General features: G+C 30.9%; 1 protein-coding gene across 7 annotated transcripts in view; it reads left to right on the top strand.

The window, feature by feature from the left end:
- Window positions 1–26898, top strand: part of LOC111687405 (eye-specific diacylglycerol kinase) — a 295119-nt gene that overhangs the window by 209623 nt on the left and 58598 nt on the right. For 6 of the 7 annotated variants that reach the window (XR_006940300.1, XR_006940299.1, XM_046946831.1 and 3 more), the window contains exons 5-6: window positions 545–1337; window positions 6975–8455. The exons of the other annotated variant lie outside the window; for it this stretch is intronic. Coding sequence is in view for 4 of the 6 variants with exons in the window: in XM_046946831.1 (XP_046802787.1) it covers window positions 1248–1337; window positions 6975–8455 (1571 nt within the window). In the remaining 2 variants the exon portion in view is untranslated. The remainder of the gene's footprint in view (window positions 1–544; window positions 1338–6974; window positions 8456–26898) is intronic. 7 annotated transcript variants of the gene reach the window in all.

Below are 26898 nucleotides of genomic sequence, written 5' to 3'. Positions count from 1 at the left end.
ATAGATAGATAGATAGATAGATAGATAGATAGATAGATAGATAGATAGATAGATAGATAGATAGATAGATAGATAGATAGATAGATATATATATATATAGATAGATATTTTATTTACTTATTACATTGATCAATAATAATTTTTATCCAAGTGTAAAAACTAAGGGATAAACTTTTAACCATTAAATATTTGACATTGAAGTACTTTGAAAACTTTTAGAGAAATAGATTATTATACTTTCAAATGAAGTATAAGTAATGATTTATGAATCTTACGAATAACCATCGCAAGTGTTTTGTCATTTAAAATAAAAAGGAACAAATTGATTCAAAAGAAAAGGACTGGAAAAAGCGATAAAATTGTAACAGAAAGTTTTTTGTTGAAAAAAGGGTTACAATTTATAACAATATTGTTTGATTGCAAAAAATTAAACAAAAATAAAATTATGCAAATTTGTTGCTTTTTAATTTCTAGGGACATTAATAAAATGTTTTTGAAATTAATATTTAATTTAATATTATTTTTCTATTCTTTCTAATTGCAGTTACAAATTGTTGTTAAACCTCCTCAAGAAAAGGTGTTGAGTCAAAAGCAAATAAAAACACTTAAGGAATTTGCAAATAATTTAGAGAAAAATTAGCAACCTTTTAAAAGAAATACAAAGTAATAAAAAACTACAAAAAAACCAAAAAGAAAATCGAAATCCTTGAACCACAAAACAACAATTGGTATAGAAAATAAAAATGGGATTTGATGAGTTTATAGCCTCAAGGGTTTTTCTAACAGCAGCATCAGGAAAAGTAACCACAGAAGCAACAACAGCAACAAATTGTATAAAAATTGTTGACAACAACAGCAATAAAAACATCGATAAAATAGACAAATCAAAAGATAAGTTTGTAAAAAGGTTGCTTGCAACAGACAAAGAAGTCTTATTCAATTTTATTGGTGACCAGAAACAGTTAACAACACTTTCATACCATCACCAGCAACTAATACCGCAATTGCAACTACCAATAGATTTTTGCAATAGCAATAGCAATAAAATTTATCCTAAAAATCATGGAGATTTTTGTGTGATATCAATTCTAACTTCAACGTCATAAAACATAAAATATCCTTGAAGTATTAAAATTAGAAATTGAAAAATATTGTATTATTTGTTGTAAAACAAAAAAAAAATTGTTTAAAATTAAAGCAAAATCTTTTTAAATTAGTTATAATTTGTAAGAGAAAGTGAAGTTAAAATGCAACGTTTACGTACAACATTTACGCGTTCGCGTACCCCAACTGGTGCTGAAATGAAAACTCAAAATAGTCTTGAAGTACCAAAACAGGTGTGAATTGTTAAATATTGTTATTTGTTTTGAGTTTTTGTTCTAATTGTTGTTGTTAAAGCTTTTTCTTAATTTGTTAATTTTAATTAAAATATTTGCATGATTATTGTTTATTTTTAATTCAAGTAAGATCCCTGTGGATCACCAAATATATTGACTTTTGAAGAAAAAACTTATCGTAATGTAAAGACATATATTTAAATAAAATGTGAGAACTAGAAGCGTTTACCGTTCTAGTAGTCTCTTTTGTTTAAGGATCCTATATATTTATTAATTGAACAATTGCCTGTCAAAACGGAGTCTCTTCGATTATAGTTGACTGTTCGCGTGTAGTGAACTACCGCGTAAACCATCCATTGCCTGTCAGGGGCTTGTTAACCGATTTCAAATGGTGACCCCCAAAGACATTGATTCGCCTCAGTGGATATTTCCTTACTTCAAATGTACATTAAATATATGTAATAAATAACACCCAGATATTGGATGGTCCAACTATGGGCTGATCCTTATAGATTTTTGTAAAGAGATATTGAGTTTTTTCCTGTACTGGTGAAATCATTAATCAACCTGGATAAATCGGAAATATTTGTGGAACTTTTCAGATTTCTCTCTTTGTTCGGAATCTATCGTGACAGACAGATATAATTGTGTACATATTAACCCCCATTTTCATAAATCTATAATAAAGTTATTGATGATTTATTGTAGGAATTTTGTATGGAAAATGTTTGCAATAAACGTACAATAAGCATTTATATCATCTCGACAGGATTATTTGGATCTTTGTTCGATGAAATCTAATGAAATTTTCTGTGAAAGTTCGATTTAACTGAGAACCCTTAAACTTATAAGGGAATCATATCGTATTGTCTGTATGACTCATTAAACTCGTTATATTTCGTTGACTATCAATGCACCGAAGATTTTTATGAATCTTTGCTAGATGAAATTTAATGAAATTTTCTGTGAAAGTTCGATTTAGCTAAGAACCCTCAAACGTTATAAGGAATCACATCGTATTGTCTGTATGACTCTTTAAACTCCCGAAGATTTTTATTCGTATTATCAATCATATCTGCTACATCAAAATTCCTTGATTTGACATCAAATTCCCTAACTAGTGATCAGTTAAGGAATTTAATCTGTATAAACGAAAAGGTTCTGTAAACTGCCCAGCAAAAAAAAACGAAGTACTTGTAAAAGAATGACATTTATTACCACTTCCGAAGTAGACTTAAGTGAATTTGTGTTTACCTTTTGTGGAAGTGATGTTTATTGACTTCCAAAGAAACGAAAAGAATTCATTTTTTTTTTTTTTTAAATAAAATTTAGATTTTTTTGAACATAAATTTTTTAAATTAAACCAATTTTATTTTGGAGTGGATTTATAAAAGCTTGTAATTTATTTAATTATTGTGAAATTATTTAAGTCAAATTCACTTCCTAATAACTTCCAAAAAGAGAACATAAAAATTACTTCCCGAGAATGACTTCAGATGTAGTGAATTTGGAATAAACAAAAAAAGAACATCACTCCTATGTTAAGCCTGTGTTAAAATCATTACTTCTCAGGTCTTTTTCAGTACTTCCATGAAGTAAATACTACTTCTTTTTCGCTTCTTTTGAAGTTCTTTTTTTGCTGGGTGGTAACATCTCTATTAAGAAACTAGAACCTTCAAAAAGAAATAGTTAAAAATGTTATATGATCTCCTACTCTTTCATAATCGCTAATAGAAAGACTTTAGCAAATCACTTTATTTTCTCAAAACTATTAATTTACTGACTTTAGCGAAAAGAAACGCCTTAGATCACACTGATCTTGTATTGTGAATTACTTAAACGAAATGATCTGCCTTGGAACTGATCTGTATAGAATGAAAATTTAAAGGGACATAATGATCTTGTTATGTTATTCCATGGAAAGAGATTTTAATTTAGAAAATTAAAGTGTAATTTCTATCATATCTATTTAATTCCCTTTTTATTCAAAAACTTTTGCAATTGCACTTTAAATAATAAAATTTTGTAAGTTTTACTAAGTAATTAAATGTAAGAGAAAAAATATATGTTTTATTAAGTATTCCTTTTTTGATACTTTCCCCAAATCTAGATATTTTTATGCATAATAAATAATTTTATATGACCAACTGAAATATGACCAGTCATTTTTTATACATAAATATATATTTTTTCTGTCATATAATCACTCCCGCATTGTGCTATTTTTTTTGCTCAACAACTTGTATCTTTGAGTGTCATAACATTTCGTAAAAAAAGGGAAAGAATGTAACAACATGATGATGAATGGTAATTAAAATGAAACAAAAAAAAAAATATGGGGAAAAAACTGACATAGTTTTAAATGACAATCTTTTCTTTTTTTGTAGTATTTTTTAAAATTAAAATCCATAAAAAGTGATGAAATAAAAACGAGATTTATAGAACAAGAAGAATTGTTGTATGAAAATTATTACTTTGAATTTGTATATGTTTCACATGTACATTGAGTTAATAAATGTTGTATTGTAGGAATATTAATAATATTTATAATGTACAAAGGGAATTACAATGTAATCGTAAGTACCCTGCAAGGAGCCATACTATTGTAATAATTCTAAAATTTCTGCAACTCTGTTTCACACTCAGCTAAATATAAAATGAAGTACTTCCAAAAGAATAACATTTATCATCACTTTAAAAGTAGCACTAAGTGAATTTGTTTACCGTCTGTGGAAGTGATGTTTATTGACTTCCAAAGAAGCAAAAAGAATCCAATTTTGTTTAAAATTTAAGGTCTTTTACAGTGAAATTTTTTCAATAAAAGTCATTTTATTTTGAAGTTAATTTTTCAAAGAACAAAAAATTACTTCCTGAGAATGACTTTAGATGTAGTGAATTTGGAATCAAATAAAAAGAACATTCCTTTTATGACAAGCCTGTATTAAAATCATCATTTCTTCGGGTCTTTTTCAATACTTCCATGGAGTAAATTCTACTTCTTTTTCGCTTCTTTAGATTTTTTTGCTAGAAAGTGTTAGCCGACTTTTGTTATACAAAACAGTTGAATTGTAATTTTATTTTCAGTTAAGCTCACAAACTTATCATTACATTTAGTATACTCAAATTTTGTTATAAAGGACTCTATGTTTTATGTTATTAAAAGTCATCATAAAATATTATGACAATTTGACCACAATGTTAAGTCTGTGTAAATGTATCATTTGAATGTATGCGAAGGGAATCCTTTTGTTTCTGTTTTAGCTTTACAAACTAATGGCATTAGCAGCAAAGCAAAGTGAAAAATGTGGTAGAGATTTATTTTAATGAAAAAGTATGTTAATCTTGTAAAAATATTTGTATCAACTCATATTTATAATTTATAGCATAATTTAATTACCCAACCAACATTTTGTGTTTCAAAAACTATTACGCTCATTTGTACTTTAACATTCATTATCGGCTCAGAATGCAAGTACAGCGATGTAATTAGAAATGTGAGCCAATATATCTCTAGTATTTTTTGTGAGGATCAGTCTATATTTGACCCCATCCCCCAAGGTCCACATCTGACAACCACTTTTAAGCTCATTACTAGGTGAGAAATGCTAATATAATAATGAAACTGGACAAAAACTTGTTTTGTAGGAGCCAAAATCTCTCTACATCTTTTGCGAAGATGGGTCCTCTTCAGAAAATGACTTTACCAGTCATTACTGGCTTAACATAATTTTTTTTAATTTCAGAAATTAAAACACAGATATTTTTTCTCTAAATCAATCACTTTAACTTTGCAAATACACTGTAAACTATTTCCTTGTTTTCCGATGAGACAGACAAGAATTTGTTTAGAATGTGAAGTTAAACGATCTTTAACTAAAACTCTCAAATCTAAACTTTATCCAGTTAATTCGTTATGACCTACGTAAAGTTGAGAATGGTATATTTCTGATATTTTACTTCTTCGACATTTTGGGTTCTCAAAGGCTTTGTGAATAGAAATACCCGCCGAGAAATCTATTATATTAGATCGCAGTTCTAGGTTTCTTAAAGATACAAACAGATCTAAGCTTATATTAGATTGCAGAGAAGGGTTCTTTCACAAAATTATTTTCTTCATCATAATAATTATTCCTTCCTATTCAGCGAGCAAATATTAATAGAAATTTCTCCTAAGAGACCAAATTCTAAAAGATCGCAATATGTTATTTGCAATTTTTTTTGATGACCTCAACAACGATCAATTCGTGAGGTTTAGCTAAGCTATAAGTGTGAAATTTATAGTTCTTCTAATTTGGTAACTTAATGAAATACTTTTAACGGGGAGGATATATGAGAGAGAAATCTGTAAAGTACTACGGAAGAGTTTAGCCTTTTGACAACTGACTGAACATCACCTCTGCTGCTAAACTTCATGATTTTTCGAAGACTTTCCTAATAACCCTCGCATAGATGTTTTACTTATTAAATTATACATGTTGACAATAAATTACACACTCTTACATTTTAAATCCCTTTTGTGACATTTGACATTGTCTGTTCATATGTTGATAATATAGAAAATATCAGTGACACAATTTACTTTAACAACCAGAACAACATCATTATCAATATCATATACATATGTATAGTCAGTCAAAATGTTTGACTAATCGTCCGACTGTCTGTCAGTCAGTCACTCAACCGTCTATTAAGTTGTACTTTTGTGACAATATGCAGGAAAAAAAGAGAAAATAATAATAAAAAATAAACAATAAAAATAGTGTCACTATGATTATGGAAAAATATTTTATGGTAATAATAACGATGACAATGATGACACTACTGTTGACAGCGTTGGTGGTAATGATTCTGTGGTTTTTAACTTTATACGAGAACATTTTCACTGTCTTTTGCATACTTTGAGGGATTAATATGCGCACAACAATTTGTAGGAGTAAAAGCAAATATTCCCGATTGCATGAATTTGTTTCATTTTTTTTTTTTTTAAATTTTACATCAGGGAAGAAGAAATGCAAATGCACGTTTCTGAAAGATTTTCTTTCCTTTTTAATTTATGCATGTGGTGGCATGTTGTAATAGAAATGAAAATATTTTTTGGAATTATTTCGAAATTGCATGATGAGAGTGCGATGACATGTTTTTAGGAATTTTAGTTTTAAATATTTTTTAAAATATTATAAAATCGATATTCAAGGATCTGTTACGGTACAAACGAAATTAGACAAATCAAGATCAGATGAACATAACATTTCCGTTAGTATGATCAACGATTTGGGGTTCTTAAGACACTTGATTTCAATAAACAACTTCACTTCGCAAAACTGACTTCGTAAATCTGCAAGGATTGATAGTAATGCAGAGCGGAAAGTGCATTAACCTCATTTTAAATTGTAAACTTTCTCTTTGAAAAAATTGTCGCAGATCCTTCAAAAGATTTAAACAATCTTTGGCTGGATTTTCAATTTTTATTATTATTAACTTTTAACTCTAATTTTATTATTTAGCAGCATGGTTTTGCTTCTTCTCAGTCTCCTTAATTAAATATTTCAGAATTGCACGTTTCACTTTAAATACTTCTTAAACGAAAAATCAAAATTAATTTCTAAAATTTCTTAATAATTCCCTTCCAATATCCAGGTACGTTCGGCTTCATTTGATGAAATGCAACTGGAGGCTCAACGCATGTCTTCGCATTTTCTCAAACAACAATCCTCCTCCGATGAACGTTCATCTGAAGGAGGATTTCTGCAAGTTCCTCAAGCCTCACATACACAGCGTTCACATTCCTTCGATTCGGCAGCTGCTTCAGCGGGTAGTGATGATTCGGGTACGTTTTTGGAGGTGCCAAGGAGAGGTAAAACCCGACGTAGTTCCTCTACCAAAACACCGCCTCCTTGTATACACTGTTTATATTTGGAGGAGTATGAGAAACAAATGTCGGTGGAACAGCGTTATTTTATCGATCATCGTGAAATTAAAAGTCTGAGTTATAGTTATAGCAGTTCCGAGGGTAGTGGTGATGAAGATGATGATGGTGACGAGGAAGAGGGTGAGGAAGGTGAAGATGGTGAGGCTACGGATGAGGATGTTAATCCTTGTACTGAAGATGAACAATTGGGTGGTGAGTCTATAGATGTTTATGATGATGCAGCCTTGGAAATGGATATACGTTTGGGTGGCATGTCTAGCGGTATAGATGAGACTAGAGCTCGACTGCCACGACAAATGCGACGCCATACTATAGGCAGTTCGGTTACCACCTCAGAAGATGAGGGTCTCGAAGAGTCAGAACATGATTCTCCGCATTTTGGCAATACTCTTATGCCCCCGCCTCCGACGACGCCCTGTGGCATAACATTTACTTTATCGCCTACAAATGGTGATTATCCGCCTTTTCCTGCCTACTCATTCCCCATAGATCCTGGTTCACCTCCTGTTTCACCGTTATTCTCATTGTCGGTGTGTGATAGTCCGGTTATGGAACTGCCACCGCCACCACCTATTTCACCTTTAGAATTACTGCCACAACCACCATCATTCGATTTAACTTTACCACCACCACCAGCCTTTAGTACTGATCTTCCTCCTGCCTCTGATACAGCCGCAGAAATAACAACGACTACAGATGACAATGAAAACAATTCCAATACGAATTCTATGCCACCACCACTCTCGCCCTCTACACAACGACCTCGAAGACGTTCCATCTCCCGCCAAGAAGCTATTTTCGTTGAGCCCACGGGCAATTCTCTGGAAAATGTCTCACAAGAAGAACAACACAAATCTTCGGTGGACGCTATCGATTCGGTTGATGAAGTTTCCACCATGGCCACTTGTGGCTCACCGACCGCCGCTAAGCACGCACTCGTTGTACGTGATATTTATCTAGCTGTACCTGATTTGAGACGTGATCGTGCTGCGTCTGTTGACTCCTGCTTTTCGAAAGTTTCCTCGGGTGGCAAAACGGAAGAACTCCAACCCAGTGATGGTTGTTTTCTAACAGTGCCCAATATCAATGCAACACGTTCACGTTCGGTAGATATTGTGCTGCCAACGGATGAGCAGGCACGTTATAAAGCTTTAGCTATGGCTGGCACGTCTGCCATGTATGCTGATGGGTATGTTTAACTTGTTGTTATTTGTGTTTTGTATCGTGGAAATGTTACTTTTTTCTCCTCTTATCCAAATGTTATTGTAAGTTTTTCTGTTTTTGTTATTGCTGTTATTATTTCAGTTTCAATTTCTTTCTAGATTTTCCTTTTATTTTTTTTATGCCTGTCATTGTTATTTTTGTTCTTGTTTTTTGGATGTCATTTACAGATGATATTCAATTTCATTGGATGGAAACCGAATAATTTTTTTTCTGTTTATAATTCTTTTTTAAATTGTTAGAACTTTAAGGAATATTGTGTTGCATGAATTTAAATGTCAAAACGAGGATATGTTGATTTAAATTTAAGGTTTAATTTGAGGAAAAAGTCCATAGAAAAATGTCTAGTTTATAGTCTAGTATATAGTCTAGTCTATAGTCTAGTCTATAGTCTAGTCTATAGTCTAGTCTATAGTCTAGTCTATAGTCTAGTCTATAGTCTAGTCTATAGTCTAGTCTATAGTCTAGTCTATAGTCTAGTCTATAGTCTAGTCTATAGTCTAGTCTATAGTCTAGCCTATAGTCTAGTTCATATGTTCCTTTCCCTCGCATACAGTTTAATAATCCTGTTAAGATCCATTTACTCCTATTGAAAAAATGTTCGAAGTATTTTCATGATATGTATATTAAACTTATTATGATTTACAAACATTGCACATCCAACTATAAAGGTAATTGGGCAAATCCAATTAGGAACATATACAAGTTTAGTGATAAATTCCAAAATTGTTACACTACAAACAACAAATAGCAAACAAGAAGAGATCGAACTAATATTATAATGAATTGTACAACTGTCATACAATTACTAAACACTAATCCCAATAATCATATTTACCTAAAGTAAATTGTTTTGATGATTTTACTAAATGTATACAATTCGGGCGATAGTGTAGAGTATTAAATCCAAAATATATTTAACATAGGATATGAATATGGAAAAGAGATGAAAGTTTAGCGATGGCTTGGAGTGGGAAATATTATCAAAAGATAGAATATCATTAAAGAATAAATGGAAAAAAAGTTATCTTATATTTAGTCACTTTGGATGTTTTGAGTATCTATAGTATTCCCGCTGTAATTTGGTACAGAAAAGTTTACTCAGAAGCACTAACGTTATCCATTTAATGCAAAAACATCTTATGAAATTTACTGTAATATTAACTCCCATTTCAATACTTCAAATCAAACATTTAGGAGCATGAGTATACTTACAGTCCCCATACACGTGCTATTTGTCTTTATATGTACTTTTTCGTAAAATTCAATTTATGTACATTATATGCTAGACTTAAATGCCATCAAAGCTTAAATATTTAACAATAATCTACATTTTGAATGAAATAAACAAATATTCCATCTTCACCAAAACCAACAATTCATTTAACAAACTAAATCCCTTCACAAACCCTCCTTAAATAGAATTCCTTTTGGTGAAGAAGGAGAACGAGAAGGAAATCGAAAAGATTGAGTTAAAGAATCTATTACACGCTCTAAAGCAAACATCTATTCAGATAGATTTAGTAATACCCGGTATAATAAAGAAGTAAAATGATGAAGATGAAAATGGATGAATAAATTCCATTACATTTAAATGTGTTATTTTTTTCGTATTTTTTACATGTTGCGAAGGGGACATAATTTTTTTTCTTTAATTTTTCCATGAGTGAGTGAGTAAATTTATTGTGGTAAAGACAATGTATATACACCACAGGGTCAATGAACTTATTAACTATTGATGTGTGTTTTCTTTTATGTGAGAGTGCGCGAGGACATGAATATGTGTTTGTATACAACAGGATATTGCTGACAGTTGTTTGGAAAAAAAATAAAATACAAAGAACTTGGCTGTAAAATACACATGTCACAAAAAACGAAAGTTTATTTTTATATTCAGCTTCTCTATATTTATGTGACTTCAATCTTGTGGGTTTCTTTATTTATAACCATAGTATTACAATATTTTCCTGCATTCCCTCTCCAGTTTTGTTCGCCTTTCATTCAACGGCAAACATGATAAAATTATTGTAAATGACAAATAATATTTGCTAATGGAAGGCTCACAACCTAATTCATTCCTACAAACAATCGTTAACATTATTTAGAATTGTAAATGTATTGGAAAAAGTATTTGAGAATTGTGTTGTATCAAGTACAAAAAATTTGATTTGCTACAACTGTCAAATTCAAAGGCAAAAATATTGTCATCAATATCGTCATTCATATTATTAACGTTATTCCTTTATTTGTGTGTCAATTTCTACATAAATTAATAAACTTCCAGCTTTACTGTGTTTAACAAAAAGTGATGCCAAATACTAATTATGGAACAGGATTTAACGGATAAACATGGATAATATAAAGAAATATAATTGCCGTCTATAGTCCATACTGACTAGAGAATAACTATAGTCTAAATAATAGATTAAGTATTTTCTGTACAATAGACTGGCTATTATCTATACGATATAATAACTGTAACCAGTCTATAGCAGACACTATTGTGAGTCTGGAGTCCCCATCTACTGTGCCATAGTTTGTCTAGATAATAGAATCACTATAGTGTGGACTACAGTTAGTCTATAATCCAACCTATAGTAGGTCTATAGTTCAGACAATACTGGTTCTATAGTTCATTCTATAGGCTGACTGTAGTATTGACTATACACTGACCATATCCTAGAATATAGTCTAACTATAATCTGTACTATAGTATGACTAGACTGCACAATCTTCTGGACTAAAGTTAGTCCTGAATTCAGACTAAAAATAAGTCTATAGTTAGAGAATAATTAATCTCTTGTTCAGTCTATGGGCTGTCTATACACCCACTATAGTTTGAATAATAGACTGATTATTGATTGAACTATAGACTGCCTATTAGTTTGGATTAAAGACTAACAGTAATTCAGACTATAGTCAGCCTATATTCCGGACTGTAGTCGGTCTATATTGCAAACTGCAGTCAGTATATATTCCAAACTATAGTCAGTCTATATTCCAGATTATGGTCAGTCTATAGCCAATCTATAGTCCACACTATAGCAAACTCTAGTCCCGACTTTAGCCAATCTATAGTGCAGACTATAGTCAATCTATAATCCAGACTATCGTCAATCTATAGTTCAGAATATAGTCAATCTATAGTCCAGAACATAGTCAATCTATAGTTCAGACTATGGTCAGTTTATAGTCAACACTATAGTCAGTCTTTATTCCAAAGTATAGTTAGTCTTTAGTCCAGACTATGATCAGTCTTTAGTCCAGACTATGGTCAGTCTTTAGTCCAGACTATGGTCAGTCTTTAGTCCAGACTATAGTCAGTCTTTAGTCCAGACTATGGTTAGTCTATAGGCATTCTATAATTCAGACTATAGTCAGTCTTTATTCCAGACTAAGGTTAGTCTATAGGCATTCTATAATTCAGACTATAGTCATTCTTTAGTCTAGACTATAGTCAGTCTTTAGTTCAAAACTATAGTCAGTCTATAGGACATACTATATATATTCAATCTATAGTGTAGACTGTAAGTAGTCGAGACTATATTCAGTCTATAGTTCAGATTGCAGACAATCCATGGTACAGACTATAGTCAGTCTATAGGCCAGACTGCGGACGTCTATAACCCAGAACATAGTCAGTCTACAGTCAAGAATATAGTCAGTGTACAATTCAGACTATAGTCAGTCTATAGTCCAGACTATATTCGGTCTAAAGACTAAAGTCAATCTATAATTGAAACTTTGGTCAATTTTTGTACGGAACTATACTACCTATAGACTAACTTCAGTCCCCTGTATAGAAAACTACTCATAGCTGCCCTAAATTTAAGAGAATGTTCTATTTGACATTAAATAATTTAACAAATTAGTTATAGAATACTTATAAAACAGTTTTACTCATACTAGAAGCATTAGTTAAGTGGTTAAATGTTGTGGAAATGTTATTGAACTCTATAATTGGCTTGAAAAATGAACGAACAAATGTTTGACTGACTGAAGAAATGATTGAGTGAATAAAACACGTGTTCCTTTTTAATGAGCAGGATTATAAATGAAAAATTGATTACACAATTTAAGGCGGAAGTAAATCAAGGAAAAATAAATTTTTAAAAGGAGCTTAAAATAATTGGAAAATTATTTAAACTTAGTAAAAATTTAAGCAAAATAATAAAAATGTAAATTCAAATATTTATTAAAAAATTTTATTCCTAAAGGAGTCTTCAATTTTCCTAAAATTAAAATTTGCTTTGAAATATCTTAAAATATTTAAGAATTCTTTGTAAGAGCAAAAATAAAAAAATCCTAAATAAGATTTACGATCAAATAATTTGAATACGAAATTTTGTTTATTGCTTTTTTTGCATATAAATTTTGAAGCAACACATAAATTTATGACTTCATCATTCGGTTTTAATGACCATCATACATCATCATACAATTGTACTATACAACAAAGTTTATTTGTTGTTGTTGCAAGAAGGACTTTTTTTACACTTTTTGCAACAAGTTGTGTGGCATATAAAATGTGTATAGAAAATTTATACAAATACATACACACAAATATATAAGGGTCATAAAAAATTTGTTTATATTTTCTCTTTGACTTAATTTGTAGCAATAACTTGTGTATTGGTACGTGTTAATAGTGTGTCGTAAGATAAATAATACAGATATGCTTATTCAAGGGTTTTTTTTTTCAATTTAACCAACAGTCTGTTTAGACTACTATATTCACAGGAACTTTTATCTTTGATGACAGATCCCATATTGGTATATTGCTATTGATAGACTGATGTAAGGTAAAGTCAATAATTTGGGATAAGTTCGGTGATGTTGCCGAAACAACAGATACCCCACAGGGGAGTGACTGTGGGACCAAGCATGGGAAATTAATTGGTATTAATTGTATATGGCACAGGATGAATGTCCTCTCTCCTCACCCCACATGTAAACCTATAATGAATATGTCATATGTTTTTCTCTCATGAATGTGTCGTATGAATGGGATGTGTGCTGGGTTGAATGATGATGGATGAAAGGTATCATATACAAATTATACCATTGAATTTTCCTTCCTTGTCCATATATGTTTAGAGTATACTCTGTTCATATCAGAATTACCACAGTGTGTCCCTGTGAGTAAGAACAAAGTCTCGGCTTATTTGATGGATTCGTAATTCGGCCTACTGGGTGCTGTTGCCAAATCAAATGGTTGTAAACGAAAGTGATGTTTTACATCTCGAAAGTTAAGCAACGGGGCAGCAATGGTCAGAGATTACATAGCTCAAGTACTCGAGCAAAGTGCTTTAATATGGACCTGCTCAATTTATATACAAAAATTGCAACCTGCGTGTAAGATACACAAAGAGACAGTGGTGGGTTGTTTACTTTTTACTCACCCAGTGGTTTACAAAGGAACCACCGTAAGATAGGGCAATACGACAGGTACTCACGTATTGCACTTCGACTTCATCAAAGACAACAATCAATCTATAGTCTACACTATACTAAATCTATAGTCGATATCAGTTTATAGTCCTATTATAGTTGCTTTATAAAAATAGTCATTCTGTAGTCCGGATTAAAGGTACTTTATAGTCCAGACTCTAAACAATCTTTAGTCCAGACTGCAACTAGTATATATTCCTGACTACAACGTCTCTATAGTTCAGACATTAATCAATCTTTAATCCAGACTATAGTCAATTTATAGTCCGAATCAAATCATCTTATAATCGTGACTATAATCAATCTTTAGTAAAGTTTATAGTCATTCTTTAGTTCAAACAATAGTCAATATATAATCTATACTATAATCAAACTTATGTCCAGTTTATCAACAGTTCAGACTATAGTCAATCTATAGTCCAGACTATAGTCAGTCTATAGTCGAAACTATAGACAGTCTATAGCCCAGACTATTGTCAGTCTGTAGTCGAGACTATTGTCAGTCTATAGTCCAGACTATTGTCAGTCTATAGACCAGACTATTGTCAGTCTATAGTCCAGACAATAGTCATTCTATTGTCCAGACTATAGTCATTCTATAGTCCAGACTATAGTCAGTATATAGTCCTGACTATAGTCAGTCTATAGTCTAGACAATAGTCAGTCATAGTCTATGGATTCTGAACTTGTAATCAAATGTACTTGTCACACTATAGTTTTGTGCATGACACTTTAAGATGTCAAGTATTTATGTTGGGATATTTGCGCCCAAGTTTTATGAACTATAAACACAATAAGGAAAATTAGGTGGATAAATAATAAGAAGTTTATGTTAAAGAATAAACCTATTGTTACAATTTTATGATCCTGTCATTACTGTTTAAAGAGATGTCAATGGTTTAATGCGTCTTTTTGTTAAAATATTTAATTTATGCCAGCAATTGGACAGTATTTTAAGATAAGCTCTTAGTAGTAGAGAAAATTTTTTTAAAGGAGGGATGCATACATATTTCTTTAAGAACAATTTGTGTAATGCCAATAACTACTTGTACTTTTAAAATTTTAAACTAAATGGGAATTGTAATTATGGTGCGTATTGTTAGTTTGAGATTTGGCAATTTATACTTTTATTTATATTATTTTACTTTAAAATTTTTAAATTATTTTTAATAAAAATTTCTTTGTTTTTCAGCTTTTAATGTGATTTTGTTTTTAAACTAATTTCTTTCTCTTATATTATTTTTTCTATTTTCAAAACTTTTTTATATAAAAATATTTTCAACGTTATCTAATGTGGTTCATTTTGTGGTTTGTTCTTACTGTATAAGAAAATTTTCCCCCAATTTTTTAAATATTTTATTTCATAATTTTATTTTAGCAAAAAAAAATATATATTAAATTTTTCTTTTTTTATTATCACTGTGACAAATTCATTTTATAAATCTCCCTCTTTTGCAAGAGGAATAATATTAAAAAATATTTTAATAAAATGTTTTTTTTTTTCTTACAGGTATGTACACAAATGTTTAAATATTTTATATATTTTGTTAATTCTCTAGAAGATTTTATTATATGGAAAAGAAAAACATGGAAAATTTCGTCAACATTATCCAGCAAAGCAAAGTGATTGTGATGGATTTTTTCTTTTGCACGGGGATGCTATAAAGTGATAAGTAGTCTTTATTTTCCCTTACTGGTTGTTAAGTGTTAAACTTTCTTTTTTTATGGATTATTTTATTAAAAGTTTTATGTGAAAATGTATTTTTTTAAGGGGGATGGATTTTTAAGTAATAGGAAGATATATATTTTTTTTAAGAATTATAATAAATATTTAGTCTTGTTAAATTTTTGGTGTAAATGGAGGGATTTAGATTGTTTGTTTTTTTCAACATTTTTATAATTGGAAGTTTTAAAAAGACTTGTAAAATAAATTTCTGCATAAATTCCAGAGAAAATCTATTATAATTTGAATTTAAATCCTAATGTTATTATGTTGAAAATATATATTGGTTTCTAAGTACTTTTCATATGATATGCATACATAATAGTGAAGATATATGTATTTTATCCAATTTAGGCAACAATATGTTTAGATTTCAATCAGTCTATTAATATGAATTTGAAGCTCTAAACTAAATTTATGGCAATGACTATAGTCGGTCTTTAGGTCAGACTGTTGTCAGCCTACAATCCAGACTATATTTAGTCTATAAGTCCAGACTATAGACAATCTATAGTCATCACTTAGTCTGTCAATAACCCAGACTTTAGTCAATATATAAATAAATATTTGACGTATCCGAGTGGTCTGCTATTCTTACAATGTCTCAAATTTTCCAACAATTTCGATTACTCAATCGGGTACAGGAATGACGAAAGTTTTGACGTAAGCTCCTGCCTTGACGGCCTTATCTCACGGTGGTCTTTTTCATCCACAGGGTAGACTTCAGAACGGTATACCATCGTCCCTTTGTTCTTCAATGAAAAACGCAGGTGGCAATTTTTGTACATTGGCTCCATGCACATGTACTGGCTTCTGTTGATTCGGCAACAGCACCTAGAGACGTAACCGGTAGACCGAAGTACGATCCATCAATAAGCCGTAGACATTGTTCTTACTTACAGGGACACACTGTGGTAATGAACAGAGTAAACTCTGAACATATCTGGACAAGAAAGGAAAATTCAATGATATCATATATATATGATACCTTTCATCCATCATCATTCAACCCAGCACACATCACATTCATTAGACACATTCATAAGAGAAAAACCTACGACACATTCATTAGGTAGACGGGTGGGGTAAGGCCCGCCGAATATCACATTCATACCGTACCATATACAATTAATACCAACTCATTTCCAACGCTTAGTCCCACAGTCCATCTCCATCTGTGGGGTATCTGTTGTTATCGGCAACAGCACCGAACTTATCCCGAAATATTGACTATTACATGCATCAGTCTTTTAACCGCCACTTACTCTCCCCACGAATTTGGGTTTAAACCACAGCCACCACTTGGATTCCGAAAGAACCTCAATTAACTGACCAGCCAGGACATAGTCCTGGGGGCAACTGGCCACCTGTAGTACCAGATTATGCGGTGCTCTGGTCTGACCTCTGGCAATCTATGCAAGGACTAAGCCAAGCAGTAGACTGTAACCAATTTTTCAGTCCGGGCCAGACTGGGAGGTATTGGCCACCTCTTTATACCCTGGGATTGCAATAACACCAAGGCGGAGGTCTCGCCAAGGTAACATGCCCCCGGGGGGAACTCAATCGGTTGCGTGAAAATTTGAGTACTATGTACAAAGTGTCCTTTAAACTACTTTTGGCAATTAGGTCAAAAACTAAAGTCGCTCTACTGTTAGTGATGCCAAGTATTATATGCATATCGTTAAAGCTTTAGTTGACGTAATGTTCATAGCCCCACTTATGCCAAGGATTACACAAGCATTATGTACACTGTACTCTGTAATGCTGTTGTGTTACTCTTTTACTGTTGGACTATGTCCCTTTTCAAGTCCATGGTTCTCCTACATAACTCCGAACGATCAAAGAATACGCCTGGATACTTCAGTGATATTGTACTGCCAAAAACTGGGATTCAGTAAAGACTGGTCAAATTTCTTTTTCTCCGTTTTGGCCTTTCAAGATATACTGATCTAATGATTGCGTTTATTTTTGGAAAAACACAAATATTTATTTTAAAAACTTAACAACGTTTTGAAAAGTATGTCCTATCTATTCATCAAAGATTTGTATTCCTTTGACATCTAGAGCATTCAGAAAGCTGCCCTAAGTATTTTTTCCTGTATCGATTAAACGACTACTAAAATCATAAATTTGTTTTTTTATTATATCCTCCTTCCTGCTCTAAATTAATCTTCTTGTAGCTAAACAGATTTTATTAAAATAAAATTTTACATTATCATGTATGTTGACTTGTAATATTTTATAACTTTTATGATAAATAACGACCTTTACGTTTTTATTCTCCAAAATTGTATTGCTCATCTCATTAAAAGCGCTTAAAGAAAAAAATGATTCATATCAAATTTATTAGATGTAGAAAATGTATTGTTTATAAATAAAAGCAAAGAAATGTAAATCGTACTTTTATGTTCCCAAAATCGGTTTGGGGGAAAATGCCATCAGGTGTATGCTGGTTATTCATTAGGTTACGACTACGTGTCGTATTTCGTTACTCATAGCTCAATTTGTTTTGTAATGTCAAACAAATATACATCTTTGTTAAGAAGGGAAAGGGAGAAGAGACATGTATTTAAGCGGAAAGCAATAATGCTAACAGACACAAAGACTCTAAAATCATTTGAAATTGTATAAAGAAAATTTTTCAGTATTGAACGGGAATTTTTAGGTACTTTTGATTTAAAATTGTACCAAAGTAATTTACCTCAAATTTGCTATACTTATTGAAAAATCCTAAGATGTATTTGACTTTAAGATATTCTAAATCTTGATTTTATGTCAAATCTCTTTTTACGTCCACTTTTTATAAAACAATAATAATATTAAGTTTCAATATAACACCGACAAAAAAAAACGACTTAACTAATTGTCAGGAAGTTTGTCAAATGTATAAGTCATTCTTCAGGGCCATGTTATAAACCATGTTACATTCCCAGCAAATATAAAATGATGTACTTCCCAAAGAATAACATTTATCACCACTTTAAAAGTAGCACTAATGAATCTCTTAGCATATGTAGATGTGATGTTTAATGACTTCCGAAGAAGCGAAAATAATAAATTATTTAAGTGAAATTAGTTAAATTATATAAAACTACAATTTCGCTTCCAAATAACTTAAAAATTACATCTTTAGAATGACTAGTAGTGAAGAAATAGTAAGAAGGACATCCCTCCTATGACAAGCCTGTGTTAAAACCATCATCATCAGGTCTTTTTCAGCACTTCCATGGAGTAAATTCTACTTCTTTTTTGTTTCTTTGGTTGTTCTTTTCTGGTGAGATTATGATTAAGTTCTACATCTCCAATTACGAGCACTTTTCCTAAACCAGTTATAATAAATGAATGAAAACTGATATATCTTGAGGTCGATCCTTAAAAGGAACTGTAAACTGCATATTAGTTATTGATTTGGTGTTACTTCAACTTTTTGTAAAACATTTATTATTCTTAGCAAAGTCTATCTGCTAACGAAGCAATTCTATAAGGTTTTGATTAGTTTATACGCCTACTTTTACGCCCACTTTTTGTTAAACAAATAATCACCCCTATCGCCAATAGAAGTGAAAATTTTGTTCCCTTGACATTTTTATTTCCCTCGAAGGGAAAATTTGTTATCAAAACTTTTTTGCTAGCAATTCATTCACAATAGTTGATTTTGTATTGAACATTGAACAGCTGTTCAATGTTTACAAAATTCCATGAACAAATTTCACAACAGGGGAATTTTTTTCACGACAAAAAATTTAGTGAACGAAAAAAAAAGGAAAAGGGAACTTATTTCACGTGAAATGATGATTGGCGATAGGGGTAAATATCTATTAAGTTTTGTAAACAATCATGAGTTACAAATAAAGGGAAACTTCTACTCGTTAACGAAAGAATTCTATTAAATTTTGATTAGGTTCTACGCCTACTTTTACCCCCATTCCACACGAAATTATGATTGGCGATAGGAGTGAATATCTACTAAGTTTTGTTAACAATCCTGAGTTACAAATAAAGAGAAACTTCTACTTGTTAACGAAATAATTCTATTCAATTTTGATTAGGTTCTACGCCTACTTTTACGCCCATTTTTCGTAAAACTGTTATAATGCTATGTTTTTAATCAACTGATTTACATAAATAATGACATATTTATATAAAGTCTATGAAGAAATTATAAATAATATAAAATTTTAACTGCCAGCCACGCCCACTTTTTGTTTAACAGTTATACTGTTATACTCGCTTTCTTCATTATTGTAAAAAACCTTGAGGAACTATGTTAAGACAGATTTAATCCTAAATCCGATTAAATTAGATTTTGATTAACTCCTACGCCCCCTTCTTTTATATTTTAATGGTTGTCACGCCCACTTTTTCTTAAAGAGTTATAATGCTAGAGTTATTTTCAATCTGAAATGTGAAAATTCCTCGGACACTATTAAAAAGAGCTTAGATTTGAGAGTCAGACTATTTAACAAAGAGTCGTTTATATCTTGAAGGTAATTTTTTGTGGGTTGTATATAAAGTCCTTCTTTCCGTCTCTGCGTCAAATCTAACATTGCCAACGAGACTGTTTATCTCTCCTAAATACCTCTCAGTAACTATCTCTTTCTTTGTTTAAAGATCATTCTTCGTAAATACCCCTCACTATCTCTCTTTGAAGAACATTCTTCGTAGATCTTCAAGATTTTGTTCTCACTTTCGCTTAAACTATTAAATTGTCGGATGTATGTAATTTCCTTCTTCCCGCTTCTGTTTTAAATCTATCATTATCACTGGGACTATTTATCTCTCCTAAATACCTGTCAGTAACTCTCTCTTTCTTTGTTTAAAAATCTTTTTTTATAGATCTTCGAGATTTTTTTTCTCACTTCCATTTTAACTGTTTAATTGTTTAAAAAATATGTTGAAACAAACTTTTTCTTCATAATGTCTTCGACGTTTTTTTACTTCGATATTGTCAACAATCACAGTTACGTAATGACAACACCCTACTTCATCTGCCCCCACACATATTAACAAACCCTTTACTTAAGAAAACCTCTTAATTGCAGAAATCTTTAGACAAAATATCAATTACACCAAAAGGCAACTTAAAGTACTATAAGCTTACAATTATTCCCCAAAAAGAAATTAAGTAAAAAATGTCTCAAAACTTTTTTTCTCTCTCTCCTCCAAAATACAATAGATAAAGCACCAAAATAACAAACTTCAAATAAAATATAGAAAAAATCTTGTCATGAGTCAAAATGAATAACATCATAAAGAAGACCTTCAGAAGAAAAAAAAAAAAAAAACAGCAAATAAAGTAGAGTCGTAAATCATACAGGCGCTTGGTCGGTCGGTTACCAACAAAATGCTTTTTTCATTTAGTAGCTTTGGTCTTTTGTTGTTCTAATATTTTGCTATTATAGTTGTTGCTATTTTAAAGGTATTTTATGGGTGTTAGAAATACGTATATATATATCATAAACACACACCTCTCTAACCGCACAAGCTTTTCGTAACACTTTTGCACACAATCAAACAACCAACCAACCCAACACTCATAGATCTTGTCACGTACGTGTCATCTGAAAATTTATTGTATTTATTAAAACATGAATTTTTAGACAGGGAACGAAAGAGAGTGTAGACATAAAATTAAACAACAACAAGAAGAAATATTTACTGAAATTGTTTGCAAGTCTTATGATTGAGTGTCATTACCAAACAAATATGAAAAAAATAGTAGAGTGCAATACAAAGAGGAAACTATCATAATTCCAGAAAAGACAAAATAAAATTTTAAATTTGTATCATTTTGTTATCCACTGTAACAACTATGATGATGACTATCTGTATCTAATGTATTTAACTGTTTTTTCCCCTGTAAGTGTCTATCTATCTGTCATTCAGTTATTTTGTTAAGGTGTTTGTATCAACATACAAACACTCTCACATTTCAGGTTAAAGGTTTGAAAAGAAGAGCGTACAGAAACAAAATCCCACATAAAAGTAAAAAAGAAAAGATAAGGTTAAGTAAGGATAATGCTATTTAAATAAAATAGAAAAAAGCCCAAAATTTATCAAAATATTTGTCTGGGTTTTTTGATAGAATTTGGGGATGTGAGGTTTGTTTTGTTAAAAAAAATGGAGCTGAAAAGGTAAAGAAAGAGCAAAATAAAATATTTTAAAAAAAAATATCGAAAATTTAATGTTTTCACTCAAAAAGTAGAATTTTAGTATGAAATAAAAGTGATCACAGATTAAGCTTGTTTATGCCCTATTTCTTCTATTTTCGAGAAAAACGGAATTTTATGTTTTCACTCAAAAAGTTGAGTTTTAGTAGGAAATAAAAGCGATCAAAGATTAAGCTTGTTTTTGTCCTATGTCGTATCGAGAAAAACGGACCTTTATGTTTTCACTTAAAAAGTAGAATTTTAGTAGGAAATAAAAGTGATCACAGTTTAAGCTTGTTTTTGTCCTATCTCTTATAGTTTTCGAAAAAAACGGACTTTAATGTTTTCACTCAAAAAGTCGAGTTTTAGTATGCAATAAAAGTGATCACAGAGGTTAAGCTTGTTTCTGTCCTATCTCTTATAGTTTTCGAGAAAAACGGACTTTTATGTTTTCACTCAATAGTCGAGTTCTAGTATGAAATAAAAGTGATCACAGATTAAGCTTGTTTTTGTGATATCTCTTATAGTTTTCGAGAAAAACGGACTTTTATGTTTTCACTCAATAGTCAAGTTTTATTATAAAAATAAAAGTGATCACAGATTAAGCTTGTTTTTGTCCTATCTCTTATAGTTTTCGAGAAAAACGGACTTTTCTGTTTACACCCAAAAAGTAGAATGTTAGTATGAAATAAAAGTGATCACACATTAAGCTTGTTTTCGTCCTATCTCTTATAGTTTCGAGAAAAACGGACTTTACAGATTAAGCTTGTTTTCGTCCTATCTCTTGTAGTTTTCGAGAAAAATGGACTTTAGTGTTTTCACTCAAAAAGGCGAGTTTTAGTATGAAACAAAAGTGATCACAGATTAAGCTTGTTTTTGTCCTATCTCTTATAGTTTTCGAGAAAAACGCACTTTTATGTTTTCACTCAATAGTCGAGTTCTAGTATAAAATAAAAGTGATCACAGATTAAGCTTGTTTTTGTCCTATCTCTTATAGTTTTCGAGAAAAACGGACTTTTATGTTTTCACCCAAAAAGTAGAATGTTAGTATGAAATAAAAGTGATCACAGATTAAGCTTGTTTTCGTCCTATCTCTTATAGTTTTCGAAAAAACAGACTTTTATGTTTTCGCCCAAAAAGTAGAATTTTAGTAGGAAATAAAAGTCATCACAGGTTAAGCTTGTTTTTGTCCTATCTCTTATAGTTTCCGAGAAAAACGGACTTTTATGTTTTCGCCCAAAAAGTCGAGTTCTAGTATGAAATAAAAGTGATCACAGGTTAAGCTTGTTTTTGTCCTACCTCTTATAGTTTTTGAGAAAAACGGACTTTTATGTTTTCACTCAATAGTCGAGTTCTAGTATGAAATAAAAGTGATCACAGGTTAAGCTTGTTTTTGTCCTATCTCTTATAGTTTTCGAGAAAAACGGACTTTTATGTTTTCGCCCAAAAAGTCGGGTTTTAGTATGAAATAAAAGTGATCACAGGTAAAGCTTGTTTTTGTCCTACCTCTTATAGTTTTTGAGAAAAACGGACTTTTATGTTTTCACTCAAAAAGTCGAGTTTTAGTATGCAATACAAGTGATCACAGATTAAGCTTGTTTTCGTCCTATCTCTTATAGTTTTCGAGAAAAACGGACTTTTATGTTTTCACTCAATAGTCAAGTTTTAGTATGAAATAAAAGTGATCACAGATTAAGCTTGTTTTTGTCCTATCTCTTATAGTTTTCGAGAAAAACGGACTTTTATGTTTTCGCCCAAAAAGTCGAGTTTTAGTATGAAATAAAAGTGATCACAGACTAAGCTTGTTTTTGTCCTATCTCTTAGTATGAAATAAAAGTGATCACATATTTAGCTTGTTTTTGTCCTATCTCTTATAGTTTTCGAGAAAAACGGACTTTTATGTTTTCGCCCAAAAAGTCGAGTTTTAGTATAAAATAAAAGTGATCACAGATTAAGCATATCTTTGTCCTATCTCTTATAGTTTTTGAGAAAAACGGATTATGTTTTCACTCAAAAAGTCGAGTTTTAGTATGCAATAAAAGTGATCACAGATTAAGCTTGTTTTTGTCCTATCTCTTATAGTTTTCGAGAAAAACGGACTTTTATGTTTTCACTCAAAAAACGAGTTGAAGTATGATATAAAAGTGATCACAGAATAAGCTAGTTTTTGTCCTATCTCTTATAGTTTTCGAGAAAAACGTACTTTTATGTTTTCACCCAAAAAGTTGAATTTTAGTATGAAATAAAAGTGATCACAGATTAAGCATGTTTTTGTCCTATCTCTTATAGTTTTCGAGAAAAACGGACTTTTATGTTTTCACTCAATAGTCAAGTTTTAGTATGAAATAAAAGTGATCACAGATTAAGCTTGTTTTTGTCCTATCTCTTATAGTTTTCGAGAAAAACAGACTTTTATGCATGTTTTTGTCCTATCTCTTATAGTTTTCGAGAAAAACGGACTTTTATGTTTTCACTCAATAGTCAAGTTTTAGTATGAAATAAAAGTGATCACAGATTAAGCTAGTTTTTGTCCTATCCCTTAGTATGAAATAAAAGTGATCACAGATTAAGCTTGTTTTTGTCCTATCCCTTAGTATGAAATAAAAGTGATCACAGATTAAGCTTGTTTTTGTCCTATCTCTTATAGTTTTCGAGAAAAACGGACTTTTATGTTTTTACTCAAAAAGTCGAGTTTTAGTAGGAAATAAAAGTGATCACAGATTAAGCTAGTTTTTGTCCTATCTCTTATAGTTTTCGAGAAAAACGGACTTTTATGTTTTCGCCCAAAAAGTCGAGTTTTAGTATGAAAATAAAAGTGATCACAGATTAAGCTTGTTTTTGTCCTATCTCTTATAGTTTTCGAGAAAAACGCACTTTTATGTTTTCACTCAAAAAGTCGAGTTTTAGTATGAAATAAAAGTCATCACAGATTAAGCTTGTTTTCGTCCTATCTCTTATAGTTTTCGAGAAAAACGGACTTTTATGTTTTCACTCAATAGTCGAGTTCTAGTATGAAATAAAAGTGATCACAGATTAAGCTTGTTTTAGTCCTATCTCTTACAGTTTTCGAGAAAAACGGACTTTTATGTTTTCACTCAATAGTCGAGTTCTAGTATGAAATAAAAGTGATCACAGATTAAGTTTTCGAGAAAAACGGAGAAAAGTGATCACAGATTAAGCTAGTTTTTGTCCTATCTCTTATAGTTTTCGAGAAAAACGCACTTTTATGTTTTTATTCAATAGTCGAGTTCTAGTATGAAATAAAAGTGATCACAGATTAAGCTTGTTTTTGTCCTATCTTTTATAGTTTTCGAGAAAAACGGACTTTTATGTTTTTACTCAAAAAGTCGAGCTTTAGTATGAAATAAAAGTGATCACAGATTAAGCTTGTTTTTGTCCTATCTCTTATAGTTTTCGAGAAAAACGGACTTTTATGTTTTTACTCAAAAAGTAGAGTTTTAGTAGGAAATAAAAGTGATCACAGATTAAGCTTGTTTTTGTCCTATCTCTTATAGTTTTCGAGAAAAACGCACTTTTGTGTTTTCATTCAATAGTCGTTTTAGTAGGAAATAAAAGTGATCACAGATTAAGCTTGTTTTTGTCCTATCTCTTATAGTTTTTGAGAAAAACGGACTTTTATGTTTTCGCCCAAAAAGTCGAGTTTTAGTATGAAATAAAAGTGATCACAGATTAAGCTTGTTTTTGTCCTATCTCTTATAGTTTTCGAGAAAAACGGACTTTTATGTTTTCACTCAAAAAGTCGAGTTTTAGTATGAAATAGTTTTCGAGAAAAACGGACTTTTATGTTTTCACTCAAAAAGTCGAGTTCTAGTATGAAATAAAAGTGATCACAGATTAAGCTAGTTTTTGTCCTATCTCTTATAGTTTTCGAGAAAAACGGACTTTTATGTTTTCGCCGAAAAAGTCGAGATTTAGTATGAAATAAAAGTGATCACAGATTAAGCTTGTTTTTGTCCTATCTCTTATAGTTTTTGAGAAAAACGGACTTTTATGTTTTCACTCAATAGTCGAGTTCTAGTATGAAATAAAAGTGATCACAGATTAAGCTTGTTTTTGTCCTATCTCTTATAGTTTTCGAGAAAAACGGACTTTTATGTTTTTACTCAAAAAGTCGAGCTTTAGTATGAAATAAAAGTGATCACAGATTAAGCTTGTTTTTGTCCTATCTCTTATAGTTTTCGAGAAAAACGGACTTTTATGTTTTTACTCAAAAAGTCGAGTTTTAGTAGGAAATAAAGTGATCACAGATTAAGCTTGTTTTTGTCCTATCTCTTATAGTTTTCGAGAAAAACGGACTTTTATGTTTTCGCCCAAAAAGTCGAGTTTTAGTATGAAATAAAAGTGATCACAGATTAAGCTTGTTTTTGTCCTATCTCTTATAGTTTTCGAGAAAAACGCACTTTTATGTTTTTACTCAAAAAGTCGAGTTTTAGTAGGAAATAAAAGTGATCACAGATTAAGCTTGTTTTCGTCCTATCTCTTATAGTTTTCGAGAAAAGCGGACTTTTATGTTTTCACTCAATAGTCGAGTTCTAGTATGAAATAAAAGTGATCACAGATTAAGCTTGTTTTTGTCCTATCTCTTATAGTTTTCGAGAAAAACGGACTTTTATGTTTTCACTCAATAGTCGAGTTCTAGTATGAAATAAAAGTGATCACAGATTAAGCTTGTTTTTGTCCTATCTCTTATAGTTTTCGAGAAAAACGGACTTTTATGTTTTCGCCCAAAAAGTCGAGTTTTAATATGAAATAAAAGTGATCACAGATTAAGCTTGTTTTTTTCCTATCTCTTAAAGTTTTCGAGAAAAACGGACTTATATGTTTTCGCCCAAAAAGTTAAATTTTAGTATGAAATAAAAGTGATCTCAGATTAAGCTTGTTTTTGTCCTATCTCTTATAGTTTTCGAGAAAAACGGACTTTTATGTTTTCACTCAATAGTCGAGTTCTAGTATGAAATAAAAGTGATCACAGATTAAGCTTGTTTGTGTCCTATCTTTTATAGTTTTCGAGAAAAACGCACTTTTATGTTTTCACTCAATAGTCGAGTTCTAGTATGAAATAAAAGT

The sequence above is a fragment of the Lucilia cuprina genome, chromosome 3 (genome assembly GCF_022045245.1).
Source record: "Lucilia cuprina isolate Lc7/37 chromosome 3, ASM2204524v1, whole genome shotgun sequence".
NCBI classification, from domain to species: domain Eukaryota; kingdom Metazoa; phylum Arthropoda; class Insecta; order Diptera; family Calliphoridae; genus Lucilia; species Lucilia cuprina.
This window is presented reverse-complemented; position numbering and strand designations above follow the sequence as displayed.